This window comes from Parasteatoda tepidariorum, chromosome 10 (assembly GCF_043381705.1).
Source record: "Parasteatoda tepidariorum isolate YZ-2023 chromosome 10, CAS_Ptep_4.0, whole genome shotgun sequence".
Classification (NCBI taxonomy): domain Eukaryota; kingdom Metazoa; phylum Arthropoda; class Arachnida; order Araneae; family Theridiidae; genus Parasteatoda; species Parasteatoda tepidariorum.
In genome coordinates, this window is record NC_092213.1 from 3,756,346 (window position 1) to 3,771,460 (window position 15,115).

Genomic DNA, 15,115 nt, shown 5'->3' on the forward strand with positions numbered 1-15,115 from the left:
TTTCAAGAGTCAAATTTAGGGTGGTATTTAACCTGGATTGGTCCCTTTTTGGTGCGCAGCACCAAATCTATGTAATATTGAATACTTTATATCAGTGTTAACAAGCAAATGACAGCTACACCATTGTAGTGAGGGAAACATTAACATTGATTTTCCCCCCAGAAAAGTAATGAGATAAATAAAAAAATTTCAAGAGATATTTCATCTAAACACAGTGTCGCAAACAAGATGGTATTTAAAACCCATCACTTAGAAATCATTCTCAAATTTTAAATCAGGAGTTGATCCATTGGAAAAGTGATTTGAATCATAAGAAGCTATTCCATAGTAATAAATTAATAAAGTCAAAATATTCATCTTCAATCATCGATTAATGAAGGAAAGAATTTCATCCTCAAATGTTTTCAGCTCTTATTGTTTCAGTCTGAATCTTAAATGAACTAAAATTTTTGAAGTAATTCAAAAATAGAAAAGTATGAGGCCGGAAAACGCAATTAATAATATTTTTTGAAAGTAGAAATTTTTTTTAATTGTTTTGGAATTTGCATTTTAGTTTTGAGCGTGATTGCGTACACGCAATCAATACTATAGAATTAATACTGATTATTTAAAAAAAAAATAATCTCGGACGATTGTTGTTCTTAATTTACGTCGCACTAGAGCTGCACAATGGGCTATTGGCGACGGTCTGGGAAACATCCAGGAGGATGATCCAAAGACATGCCATCACAATTTTGATCCTCTGCGGAGGGGATGGCACCCCCGTTTCGGTAGCCCGACGACCTGCGCGAAGTCGAGCACTTTACGGTAGCACAGTTTAACGAGGACCAATGCCGCACACCCTCGGTCCCTACGCAGGCTGATCCAAGTGGTCACCCACCCGCACACTGACCGCAGCCAGTGATGCTTGATTTCGGTGATCTGCTGAGAACCGTGTCTTAACGATCAGTCCACTGCGGGACTAATCTCGGACGAAGAACTACTATAATTCGTTTACCAGGAGTTGGCACTTGGCTCCGCTTTCATCACGTGGAATCCGAAGATACTATTTCGCTATTTTTGGGAGAAGGATGAGAACAAACCTGAACAACGTTGCTATTTGGCGATCGTATGTCAAAAATATTTATTTTGCAATTTTTATGTGCATTTCTTAACATTAAATATTTTATAAATTTAATGATGTTCGATACAAATTGATTTGATTTCTATGCTGGTTCGTTTGATAACAATGAATAAAATAGCGATGGGACTGTATTTAAGATTTTATTATCATTGGTGCTACGAGCACGCTGATGCTATAAGATCAACAACCAAATTTCAACTGTTTGGGGTTACAAAAAACGGTGGTGAGGATGACAAGTTGGAGCTATATTTCTGAGATATTGAATAAATGACATTTCTTTCTTTTGAGTGAATAGTATGTCTTTTCTGAGACATTTTGTTGCAATATATTTAATTAGCTAGAGTAACGAAAGATATAATAGCAGATGATAAAGCGAAGTAAGTGACTGAAAAAGAATTCACTGTTTACGTTTGGCGAGCAGTAAGGGTTGTCTCAATTTCAAGCGCGGGGACGTTTCTTCCTATACTCCCCGTCCTTAAATGAACTCTTCGTCCGAGAAGGTGGACCCAAGTGCCACCTCCTGATGAACGAACTATATTTAGCAATAGTAATTCAACATATGCAGGAAAAATTAAAATACATTCTCCCTGTAATGACATACTATTAAAATTTTTATTGAAATTTTTCCAACATCCAAAAACATTTTAGAAATGATCAAGTGTTATAGAAATAACATTCCAATTTAATTCAACATTTACAATTCAAAATAATTCATGAAACATTAAAAATAAATATTTATAACATGAACTAAAAATTTTTAGTTCATATTAGAATAGTAGTTTTATTTTCAAAAATATAAAGTTACATAATAAAAATTGCCAAATCCTTCACTTAGGAATTTTGAGAAAAATTATGAAATTTTTTTTTACTCGAATAAATGAAAACAAAATATATATACAATTGAGATCATGTATAAATATTATTTTTTAAAACAAGGATATGGAAATTTAATTGAAAGTAGCAAGTAAATATAAAATAGGTAAATTTCGGAACACAACACTATGTTTTTGAGAATTAAAATTTTTATGAATGTTTTAAAAACAAAATGAATACAGCCATATAGAGAGCTTTTATAAGTAGATGTTACCATATCTTCTTTTTTTTTTTTTTTAGAAAAGTACTTATATTGGGTGATTCTCCAAAAAGTCTTAACAATATCATAGCCAAACATAACATCACAAGATTGACTTGATATAAAAAATTATTATTTTTAAAACATTTCCAATGCATATAAAAAAGGTAATTCGTTTACGATTTCCTAAAATTTTTAAATTACCTAAAAGTCACACTCTTGGGCTTAATCTAAACTTTTCCTAAAACACATTTAAAATTTTTACAACAATTCGAAAATTAAAGGTGCATTTGTAAAATAGTAATTTTTTGATTCAATTTAGTTATTTTTCTGACTCAGGAAATGTTTCTATTATTTTAGGGGGGGAAAAAAATTGAGAATTTATTCCCACCACTCTGTTGGGGTATCAGTTTTTGCTGTCATTCTCCTGTACGTATTTGAAAACATTTTTTAAAAATCTTATGTATATTATAATGAGTAATAATGCGATCATTCCAATAGAACTTTCTGAAGCTGCCTTGCAAAAATGTCACTCTCCTGGCACTTTCTGAGCTAGAAGATTGACGCAACTGTCAGCATCGTTAAAATGAGTTCCTTTTATTTTTCTCTTGTTAAATGCTTTTTAAAGAGTAAGCATAATCATTTTTTAGAGCACTTTTAGTTTTTAAGAATTTGCTATTTGAAAATGGTAAGTTTTTGGAGAATCACCCAGTTATGACTAAACCTAAAGTGATAAAATTTGATACATAGATGCTTTTCTTGTTTTGTGAAAAGTTAGGAATTTCCATTTTCAAATGGTACAGAACTGTTCTTAATAAGAACATTAGCTATAGTTATATTCTTAATTATTCACCAGATATAACATTTTCCGTTACATACATTTCTCCCTGTAACTGTTACAGAATCATACACTTAGTATTTCTAATTATCTGTTACAAAATACTAAACAATTTCCTAGCTTGCTTTGATTTTGCTTGACATTCAACAAATAATCGATGGTTAGAAAAAGCAATTTACAAAAAAAAAAAGAAACAGACTGAAAAGTAAGGTTTACAGTCTTGTTCTAAGGAAACTCTATATTTTTTGGTCATGAAGATTTAAAATTAAGTTTGTGATGAAAAAACTGGAAAATAATGCTTTCTGAAGCATACCAGACTATTCTAACAAAAACAATTGCACAAGCACTAGTTGATTTTGTCGTCAGACTGTGCCACTTTGCTTGCAATTTGTGGCAATTTTGAAAGAAAAATTGTTCGATAGAATCACCATCTGTTGACGAACTTTCTTACTAATTTTGAAACTTGAGAAGAAAAAAAACTAATTTCCTAAACAGAAAGCAGCATACCATACACTCCTATTTTTTTTTTTTAAATTTTCTTTAATAGATTTGTTAAAACTTCAATCATTTTTGTACAAACTGTCTTTTAGTCATGTTTAAACAGTTGTGTTTCAGCTTCTATTCTGTACGAAAGTGTAAGTAATTCAACCAATGAAATGTCAATAAAGGGTTAAGAGATACCTAACACAAGAAACCATTCAGCAAAAAATTTTGATGTGTGAAAAGTCAAAGTCTGCATCATGTAACAGTTCCCTTTTGCTTTGTAACAGCTGTAACATATGACTGTTATAACCTATCCCCATTATTCATAGATAAACTTAAAGTTATTCACAGGTGGGACAGAAAATCAACTACAAGATATATTTGCAAGGATGCTGGATAACAGAGGCAAGAATTAAGTAGTGATATATAATGTACAGTACTCCTATATTTTGCATTCCAGCATCCATGTATATGCCACATGAAAATTTTTTCACAAATACATTAATGCAATTTATTTGAACAATCATAGAGATGTCCAATCCAACGTCACTTGACAATATCTCACATTGACTTAACTACACTTGTACATTATTTGATTGCCAATAGCAACAATACAGAGAGTTAAAATTGCATTGTTGCCATTAGCAACCAGAAGACATAAATAGTTGAAGAATCTCCGAGAGACGTTCAGTCTCATAAGTTGGATATCTCTATAGTGCAGATCACATGGTTAAATAAATACTACAAATGATAATCTGACGGTAAAATAATTATTACACAAAATTTATTATTACTCATGCCTACAGTGCAAATATTTAATGACCAGCATTAGAAATTATAAAAAAATCAGTATGCATGATTATGTGTTGGTCCATTAGAAATTTAACTGTATATTTGCACATCACTTAAAACCATTTTCCTGCTTCATAATAACATCACATTTATTAGTTTATTTTGAATCAAAATTGCAGCTATTACCCACATTAAATTCAGAAAAATAAATATTAATTGCAATAACCATGAATTAATATAAAAATACAAAGAACCTAACATAGTAAAAATGATCAAATGCTCTCAAATAAGGTGGTTTGGGACATGTATTTCGATATAGCGATAAAAATTCTGTGCAAAAATAACTTTCCAAACACTAGAAGTGAAAAAGACCTAGAACAAGATGATTAGATAGAGTAGAGAAGTGGTTAAAGGACTTGGAAGTTAATAGATGGAAAAATATTGCATCGAACAGATCTAGATTGGGTAAACTGACTGAGACGGCCTTGGCCGGTAATCGGCTTTAGCGTCTAAGAAGAAGATTAATTGAATATATTTTTTAGAAGAAAATTAATTGCATTATATTTTTTAGATGAAGATTAATTGCAATATATTTTGCTGCCTGCATCAAACTCTAGTTTGCAATTTGTCAGCAACTGATTCCGAAATATAAGAGTTCACTTATGTGGGGCATTTTTTTTTCTTTCTTCAATGTATAATAATATTTTTATTTTTTTTGAACATGGTGCCTTCTTTTCTTAAAATCACATTTTGTATATTAAAGTTAAATAAATAATTCTATAATAAGCCTCAAATATGAAAAAAAATTAAGACATGTCGCAGAAGTGCTACACTGAATTATTCCATTACACCCTGACATTTATTATACCATTCCAACTTAATGAATTTGCTGTTGTTCTATTACTGAACAACATGTGTACAATTACACTATTGAATATATCTACTGTGAATGTGTTGGTGGTCCCACGGACCAGTGATTATTATTCCATAGTGGTTCAAGGGAGTTAATATTTAATTACATTGAAATTTTTATATTTCGAAAGAAATATACAACATATAGGACAAAAAATTTATACTCTCCATTGGTGACTGAATATTTAAAGTCGGCAAAGTAAGTTTCATCTTTGAAAAATGTTGCCTAAAATCAAAATATTTATCCTTTCCAAATGTATCCCAATAGTGTTTATGTGAAAAATATCTGGATGCAACTTCTATAAGCCTTTGATGACTCAAAATTTGCTTCAACAATTTACTCAGAATTTCCGCATATGGACCCCACCCTAATATATTTCACCTGAAACATGAACCCCAAACAAATGATATTTTAGTGCCCAAAAGTACTGGTATACAAACAGGAAGGGATAGAAGTATAGGTCTATTTCTGATATTTCACTTATTTGAATGATTTATAATAATATTTGGATTATATTGGAGTCAGTGAAACCTTTTTTAAATACATATTATTTTGCAAATAATATGCAAACAAAATTCTAATTTTTTTTTNTTTTTTTTTTTTTTTTTGGTCATCAAAACCTCTTTGACACTACATAACCAGGAATATCAGGACAAAAAAGCTAAACTCCAGGAGAAAAAATTTAAGAGGAAAACTACAAAACCCTACATTTGTTAACTTTTGAAATGTACTTATATTTTTCATAAAAATAGTGGAGAGCAAAATTTTAGTCTAGCTAGTACCTTTAGAACTGAAATTTCACATCCCATAAATAAGATTTAAAATTTTTTTTTCAAACTCTGTATGAGTTACCTGAATTGGTAAATTTATTTAATCTTGTGATTTGTTAATAATCATTATCAATCAGCTAATGATGTCATTGTGCCCCATTTTAATCACATTAAGCAGTGGCTGCTGAACTTCATTCATGAAATGATGCTAAAACTTACAACAATATGTTAGTATATTCAGAGTCAACTTTGAATTGAATGCATAATTATTACTAAAGAAACATAAATTGAAACAGTAGTGAGGTATAATTAAAAAAATTTTTTTGAAGGCCTTTCAGTAAAAAATGTATCACATCCATTCGTAAAATGGTACAGAGCTGTTCTCAATGGGAACATTAATCATCACAAGTATATTTAATTATTCAAACTCTTGAGACAAATTTATTCATAGCTAGGAAATAGTAGTAATATAATGCATGTTAATCTATGTATTATAAACAGAATACAACTTACAAAAGTGCTTTTTCTGAAGTCATTTATAAGTAATTGTTTTACACATTTCAGGGCAAAAATCTGAAATGAATAACAAAAATCATAAATGAAGAGCTGACAAGATAAACATCTTTAGAGACAGTTTTGAAAAAATTGAAGAAATTTCTCACACAAAGATCTTATTAGTCTTATAATTTGACTTAACAATGTCACGTCACATATTTTGGTACATTTGAAAATAAATAAATGAATGATTTCACCAAGTGTTGAAGTGTATGTTAAAAATAAACTCTAAATAAATTGCAAATATATATACATATCTGAGGCGCAAGTAAAAATAAATCAATAAATTAAATGTTATTAGAAATATAATAGATACAATATTTTTCTTAAATTCATATACTAACTTTTGAAATAAAAAATAATTAATGAATATTGTATTATATTATACAGTAAAATTGTATTATACATCACTTTTAAATACTTATAACCATAAATACAACACATCATGATTCTTATATAAAATTATCAAGAAAATTAAATTTTTATATTATTTTTTTAAATAGGTTAAAATGTAAAACTAAAATTGGGATCTACACAGAATAAGACGTTAAATTAAGAAGAAAGAAAAAAAATAAAATAAAAAAGAGGGAGCTGAAAAGTGAATCAAGTTAAAATTATTTTGTTAAACAGCAAATTTATTAATATTTTTGTATAAATGCTGCTCCATGGGGCAAAAATATCAAATCTAATATATCAAATAATTTGCAGCAAGCATTATAAAATTTTAACAAAAAGATTGATTTATAACCATTACTAATAGATGAGCAGGTTTAAAAAATGCTCAATTTATCTTGGAATAATGGAATGTTAGTAAGTCTGAATTTTATAATTACCTTATAAAGGTGTATAAATAACAAAAAAGTTCACATAAACCTTAACTTAATTGACAGACTACAAAAAACAAAAATTAATTATTGAATGATTCCCAATTAGCCAGGAAGAAAAATCAAAGTTACCATCACCTATCTTCAATCAACCAATGGATTTAAAGTAGATTTTTTAAAAAAAAAGTGGGCTTTAATCAGAAAATCTACGAAGCATAACAAAAATTTGAAAAAAGGTGAAAAAAAAGATAAAATGATAAATAAAAAGGTGGAAAAAAAAGGAAGTAAACTGATAAAAAAAATAACAGAAAATGATGGATACGAGAAAGGAACTCATGTCTGAAACCTTAAAATATTTTGATGGACTTTATATTGGAGTTGGAATAATAAAAATGGACTTAATATTAAAAACAAAATAATTCATAAGTTTATAACACTTGAAATTGACTAATTCACATAGAAAAGTGTATTGTAGGTTTAAGTGTAAAGAAAACAGCTTACCTCGTGTGACAATATATGAGAATTCTTCCTGTTTCATACATTTAAGGAACTTATATATAGGTTCATCACACAGAAAAATATTAAATAAAAATCAAAAAAATGCATAAAGATCTTTCATGTACAAGAAATAAAAGAAAGAGAGAATTAAATTAATAACTTTTATTGAAAAGTGTACAAGAAAGAATTAAAGCGATAAAAAAAAATTAACATACTATATTGGATATAGACGTGTGCACCATTCTGAAAGCTTTTGTTTCACAAACAATTACTTATTATGGATATATTTTCATTTATTAAAAGGTTACTTAATTATCATCATGGGTCTTTATTATACAGGGGTCTGTCTGGGTTTTTCTGAGAGGTAACCATTTTGTGAAAATTTAGACATAATTTGTGAAAAATTAAATTAAGAAATCAGCACAAAAATATGAATTTATAGTTTCTTACAGGGCAAAAAATTTTTTTTTAAAGAAAAAGTTTTTTGTGATTTCCTAAAGTTGAATTTTTGACGGTACGGCCAAACGGTAGTAAATTTGGTGTGGACAGACCCCTGTTATAGGACATCAGGGACTGGGTATTATTCAAATGTACGACACGATGGGAACTGTAGGTGTAGGTTTTTCGGAGGACAGGGAACAGATATTTTTTAAAAATAGATTAAGTTAGAGGACATAACATGTATCATTTTATTAGTTTTACAAGGTTTGAAATAAAGGAAACTTAATAACTGGTCCAAAGGACAGGTAATTCAAAGGTATGATACAACTGCACACATTTTTGCTAGTCTACTTAGGTGTCTCTATTAATTTTTTTATTTTTAAAGTTAATAAATTAAACTTGTATGAAAATTTACTATACAGAGAATGTGTAATGTTACAGTTAAGATAAAATATGCTATCATGTGACAAGAACGAGAAACCGAAAATCAAAACACACCATTCCCTTATATCTATTGGTGGCCTGGGGAGCTACTTATAATTATTTAATCAACATACATATCAAATATATATATAAATAAAAAAAAAGTTTTAAAAAATTAAAAGAGTGAAGGGAGGTAGGTAGCTCCATCACAATGAAAGCTTAGCATTTTAAAAGAAATTTGGATGTCATTCAGTTGTCTTAAGAAATAGTATTTCTAGCAGAAATATCAGTACAAAAATGTGATAAAAATTAGAAAAAAAAAATAAATTACAAGACTTAAAAAAAAATAGTATGCAATATATATGAATAAAAATTGAAATCGAAATAATTTCTCAATAAACTGTTCCTAAGCCAAAGTTACCATCAGTTCCTTATCGAAAAAAATATTCACAATTTATTTTATAACATACCTTCAGTTCATTTATTCTTACCTACATAAAAAAAAAATTGCATACAATATTTTGTGAGACAAGAATAAATGCAAAAATTACTTTGTTCAATGGTGAAAGAAGTTTTTATAATTAAACCCATAAGTATATTTATAAACTTTACAACATAAGCATTATTCGAAATTTTTATCACATCAATCAGTTTAAGATTTTAAAACATCTATTAAAAGTTTTGCAGCATTCGTCACATTTGCCGGTAGATCGACATCTTCTTTACATTTCAACAGAAACTGCTGAACATTTAAAGTCTTAAAAGAAGATAAGGCAATCTTATTGGATACAGACAGAGTTCCGATACCGACTAAGGCTCGATACAAAGCTTCCGAGTCGACTAATATGTACAAAACTTCACTGACATCTCTACAATAATGTTCCACATTAAGAGGTCTTCCATTATATCCTGCAATTGCATAGTTCATTAACAACGATGCACAAGCTTTCTGAATATTCTTGTCATTAGACAGTAGCACTTCTTTAACAGTCGTGCAGATTTTATCTTGAAAATTCATCACAACTTCTTCTCCTTCTTCAGAATCAAACAAATTGCAGAATATTTTGATAACCAGCAGTTTATTAACAGATTTATTTGTGCTTCGTATTATTTGCAGTAGATGATTGATGAACGTCTGACCACTGACGACCTTCAAACGAATGACCTTGCACCTGACGGCAAGACGAAGCAAATCCAAAGCTGGAAAAAGATACTCATCACTCCAAGTCAAGATGACATCTAAAGACTGCAATTGTTCTTTGGAAACATCATCAGGCAATTTGGTCAATAAGGCAAGATTTTCAATGTCTGACGACTGAACAAACTGTTCCTTAGGAACAACAGAACTGAATTCAAGTAACTTCGCTTTTAACCCATTTGCATTTATATTTGTATACAGAAAATACTCCTTTACTGGGAAGTAATCATTTTGAACAGTATTTAGTTCTGAAGCGGTCAGTTTGAATATGTAATCGGCTATTTCACTGGTATGACTTATAGCCAAGGAATGCTCAGCCACAAATTTCTGCGCTACATCCCAAGGGTCTTCTCCTTTGCGATAAATAACTTTGAAAAACTGACCTTTAACCTCAATTAAAAATTCTATATTGTCATTGTTGCAATCCCCGCCATTATCCAACGGAGGATCTTTATTGAACAATTCGGCCGGAATCTCGTCACCCGGCTTGCCGTCGACGGTCGGAAGAGGCGAATCGGATCGTTTTTCTTCGACGTAGGTAAACTCTGTATAATCTAGAGGTGTTTTACCTATAATATAAACACTTCCATCACTGCAACCGACGGCTAAATCTCCATTCGTTAAGCACGTCACGGACCACAAAGTTTTTGATGTAATTGCAATAGCTTGGACACAGTGTCCCTTTTCCCATATTTTTAAAATCTGATCTTCACCACATGTTGCAAAATCAACTCCATTATTGAAAATAGTAATACTGTAGATATAGTTAGAAGAGCCATTATAAATATTTAAGCACTCTCCATTTAAATTCCACATCCGTATGGAGCCGTCATTGCTACAGGAAAGAAAATTCATGTTTGACATGATAGCAAGTCCACGAACACAATCTTCATGGCCATAGAGAACTTTCTGACAAGTACCTGAATGCCATATACGAATGGTACGATCAGCTGATCCCGTCAATACAATATTTTGACAGGGCAAAACTTCGGTAGCCCAAACTGCTTGGTCATGACCTTCTAATATATTAGTACACTGTTGACCAGTCCACAAGCGAGCTGTTTTGTCCCACGAACCACTGACAAAAAATCCAAAATTCCCCGCTGACAATGAACAAACTGTACTTGAATGCCCAAACAATCGTAATACAGGCTCACTGGAATTAAAAGTAAATCCATATATTTTCGAATCATTACTTCCAGCTAATATCAAACCATCAGGATAATCAGAACTAGAAGGAAGTATACATAAACTAGCAATAAAGTTTGTAGCTCCAACTAAGGTGCACTCTTTCTTGAAAGAATTCTCCCCATCTGAAGTCCAAACTTTAACTAATGAATCACGGGAACCGGTAATAATACCACTATCGGAAAAAGCTGCGGCTTTAACTACTCGTACGTCACAGTCATGCGCTTTATAAGCATATTTAATAGAATATTTATATTGCTGCATCTCTGAAGTATCCATACCTAAGAAAATATTACAACACAATTAGAAGAAAGAGGATATTAAATAAACAACAACAATAAGTACGAATCACAAACTTGACGAAAGATATGATTGACTGATATTCATTCTTCATTCCAAAAATGATTATTCATGAAACTGAACGAAGTGCTTTAACCTAACTCTCTTCAATTAAAAAATTAGCTGAATAGTAAGGTTGGATTAAATCATATTTGAGGTACTTCAATTCTCTTTTTCTTTTTTAAAGAAATTTTTTGCAATTTTCAAAATTTTTTTCCCCTGAGTGGAACACTCAGTCGAATTCAATGACCTATGAAACTAACAGGACAAGGGACCGCTCTCATTGAATAAAATAACGTAGATGCGAGTTCAAAGAAATAAATGTGAAAATGTGAACTAGATAAGGTTCACACGCACCGGTTACACTGGTCTGCCGCACTGACCGTTCCAATATTAAAACTGGTTACACCAGTGCACTGCACTGATCGTTCCAATATTCAAATCAGTGTCACCAGTTACGCACGAAGTGCTCCAGGTTTCTGGTTAGGTTTAGTCAGTTCGTATGACGTCATTACCCTAATTTGTTTACAAACTTCATTATACTGCTGTTGAGGTCGTCATAATTTTGCTGTATTTTTGAATGGATTTTATTATAAATTTGTTATAAAAACTTGTTTTATCATTAAAAATAAATGTTCTTGTAGTAAGTTGAAGTATAATAATTATTATTGGAAATGTATTCTGTAGATGAATCGTCTTGATGCTGTTTATAGCAATGGATATCATTCATAAACGTTTTATTTCTGATATTAGCATGTTTTTGTTTTCAAGACTAAGAATTCATCTGAATTTTGATACGTGTGGTGATTAAATTTACTTGATAGATTCACATCAAAAGAATTTAGACTTGTGATTTTCTATAAACATATCGTTTTGTAAATCAAACAACTATCCAAAGCATCGTTAAATTTGTAATAGTGATAGAACTTTAAAATCAGTAGAAGATTTATTGCTTCATATGCATTCATAAACATTTTCGTCCAACGTATATTGTTTTTAAAATAAACAAATCCAATCAATATTTGATTGTTAAATACATTTCTTTTGCGTTATAAATTTTTCTTATATCCTTTTTATATTCCATAACAGACCTGGAACGATGAATATTATCCTAGCTTAATAACAAATTATGCTTTTAGTTTTTACTGTATTATACATCATATGAGTTTCATTATAGGGGCTGACCTAAGTTGTTAAACTAGGCCTTCAATGTATTATGCTTATAATTTGTATTGTATGTATTTCTTTTTATAATATTAAATCATTTCTGATAAGCACAACGTAGTATACTACGTTGTGCTTATCAGAAATGATTTAGGATAGATTTCCATATCAGGATAGATTTCCATATCATCACTATAGTGATGATATGGAAATCTATCCTGATCTGTACCTCCTTCAGCACACGTGCAAATCAATGTCTTACATTAATAACAGATGATATAGTTTGTGTAAAAGGATCTTAAATAGAGCCCAACGACAAAGGTCGTTCAGTGGCCTGTGTTATTAGAACTAGGCTTTTAATGCCAAAGGTTTTTAACATTTATATTTCTTTCATAATTTTTAACTAAAATAAATTCTGAAAATCACAATATAATTAACATTCTAGCATTATATTATGACATGATAATTTTGAACAATATGAAGATTTTATATGTTATTGGTAAATTTTTAATTTAAGCTTTGATTCTGTTTAAAATTTAAAAAAAAATCAACTTCTATGGATAGGTGGACTAATGTAAACAATAACAAGTGTCCTTAAACCGGAAGAAATTTAGAAAATTTCCGGTGTATCCCTCCGCATATGTTATGACTACGAGGCGATGTGTGAACAAGCCAATTATTCTATGCAGTTTTGTTATTGTAATTTGGTCTCAAATCTAAACATAATTGTACCATTCATAAGAGCTTTCAGAAATGTANTAAAAGGATCTTAAATAGAGCCCAACGACTAAGGTCGTTCATTGGCCTGTGTTATTAGAACTAGACTTTTAATGCCAAAGGTTTTTAACATTTATATTTCTTTCATAATTGTTAACTAAAATAAATTCTGAAAATCACAATATAATAAACATTCTAGTATTATATTATGACATGATAATTTTGAACAATATGAAGATTTTATATGTTATTGGTAAATTTTTAATTCAAGCTTTGATTCTGTTTAAAATTTTAAAAAAATCAACTTCTATTTACATTTCTTATTAGTTCATTACTTTTTGTTTCAAGATTTCTTAATGATAATTATTTTTTAATTCAAGATATTTATTATGTGATTATTGATCTATATGAAATATAAATATTTATTTTTTATAACACTAACTTGAAAATTTCTGAAACACTTAGTAATAACTGTTGTTTTATATAAGTTTTTTTTTTGAACTATACTACTAAATCTAACTTTTGGCAAAATTTTTTTAAAAAAAAGACTGAAAAAAGTGAATTATTGACTAGCCTGTGTCATCTTAAACTTTCGGGTTAATATTTGAACTTATTTTAAAAGTTTGATTTAAAACATTTCTGACAAATACAACTTAATAGTTATGACAGGGAGATTTAACTTTATGTGAAACATCTTTGTATACACCATTATTTCACACTAATTGCAAATAATAGTTAAGTTTATCTGAAACGATTTTAAACTTATTGGCAAAGGTTGCTGTCACTATGTGTAATTATATTACTACAAACTTAAATATTTCTGTCCAACATAGAAATTTTTTTATTACAATAATATCTGTAGATTACAATATTAGCGAATTTCTTATTTTTGAATGTAAACAAATAAAAATGCTTCAAACTTTATCATTAGTATTAGTTCATCTCTTGTTTTGTTGCAACATTTTTGTTTCTTAATTTTTTTAAAAAATTTAAGTTTTATATATATATATTACAATAAAATGATATTGTTGTGTTAAAACATTTTTTTAAACTTAAATACAATAATTGTATAGTTGTGATGGAATACTAAAGCTCCCACTTGTAGCAAAATTTAAATAATATAATTCTCTCTTTTTAACACAAACTCATTTCAGGTAAGTATGAACATAGGAGAAATATTTATAAATATTTCTCCTATGTGGCACCATGTACTAGTGTATTTCTATATATATTAGCAACCCTGTTTAGTGTTTCAAAGTAAATTTTAAACAGCATAAGTGCTTCACAGTAGAATTCAAGAAAAGTGCCTTGACAACTATTTTCTTTCTATTGCTAATACTGTTAAGGCTAAAATAGAATTTCAAATAACTGGTAAAATAAAAAAAAAATTTTGAAAAAAAAAAAGAATTCATCAAGTAGCTTTTCATACAGAAATGTTAACTATATAAAAACCTGTAGCGCCTACATCGCCAAGATACCACAGCACCACCACATACCAGGCAGTGGATGCTCAGACATTGAACCGAATGTCCTTTTTTTTCTCCTTCTCGTAATTAATCAAATTTTTTTGTCCATGTGCTATTTGTAAATTAATAAAAATATTTGGCACTAAGCTTTACAGTTGTTATGCATTAAGTATTTATTTAGAGTCATCTTGTAATTTTATAGAAATAAACACCATAAATAAAATATGGTTTTATAATATGTAATTAAGTTTGGTAAAGTTTGATAATTTTATCATAATACCTTAGAGCAGAGATCGCCAAAGTGGTCTATA

At 29.5% G+C, this 15,115-nt stretch overlaps 1 protein-coding gene across 1 annotated transcript; it reads right to left on the minus strand.

Moving 5' to 3' along the window:
• Positions 1–1,716: 1,716 nt before the first annotated feature.
• On the minus strand, positions 1,717–11,802 carry LOC107454524 (phospholipase A2 activator protein). Its single transcript, XM_016071743.3, has one exon. It carries the CDS (start codon positions 11,395–11,397, stop codon positions 9,385–9,387), a length of 2,013 nt encoding a protein of 670 aa, XP_015927229.1. The 5' UTR covers positions 11,398–11,802; the 3' UTR covers positions 1,717–9,384.
• Positions 11,803–15,115: the final 3,313 nt, after the last annotated feature.

Bases quoted from the DNA above. Each gene is read 5' to 3' on its own strand.
- LOC107454524 (XM_016071743.3), bottom strand. From the start codon at position 11,397: ATGGATACTTCAGAGATGCAGCAATATAAATATTCTATTAAATATGCT.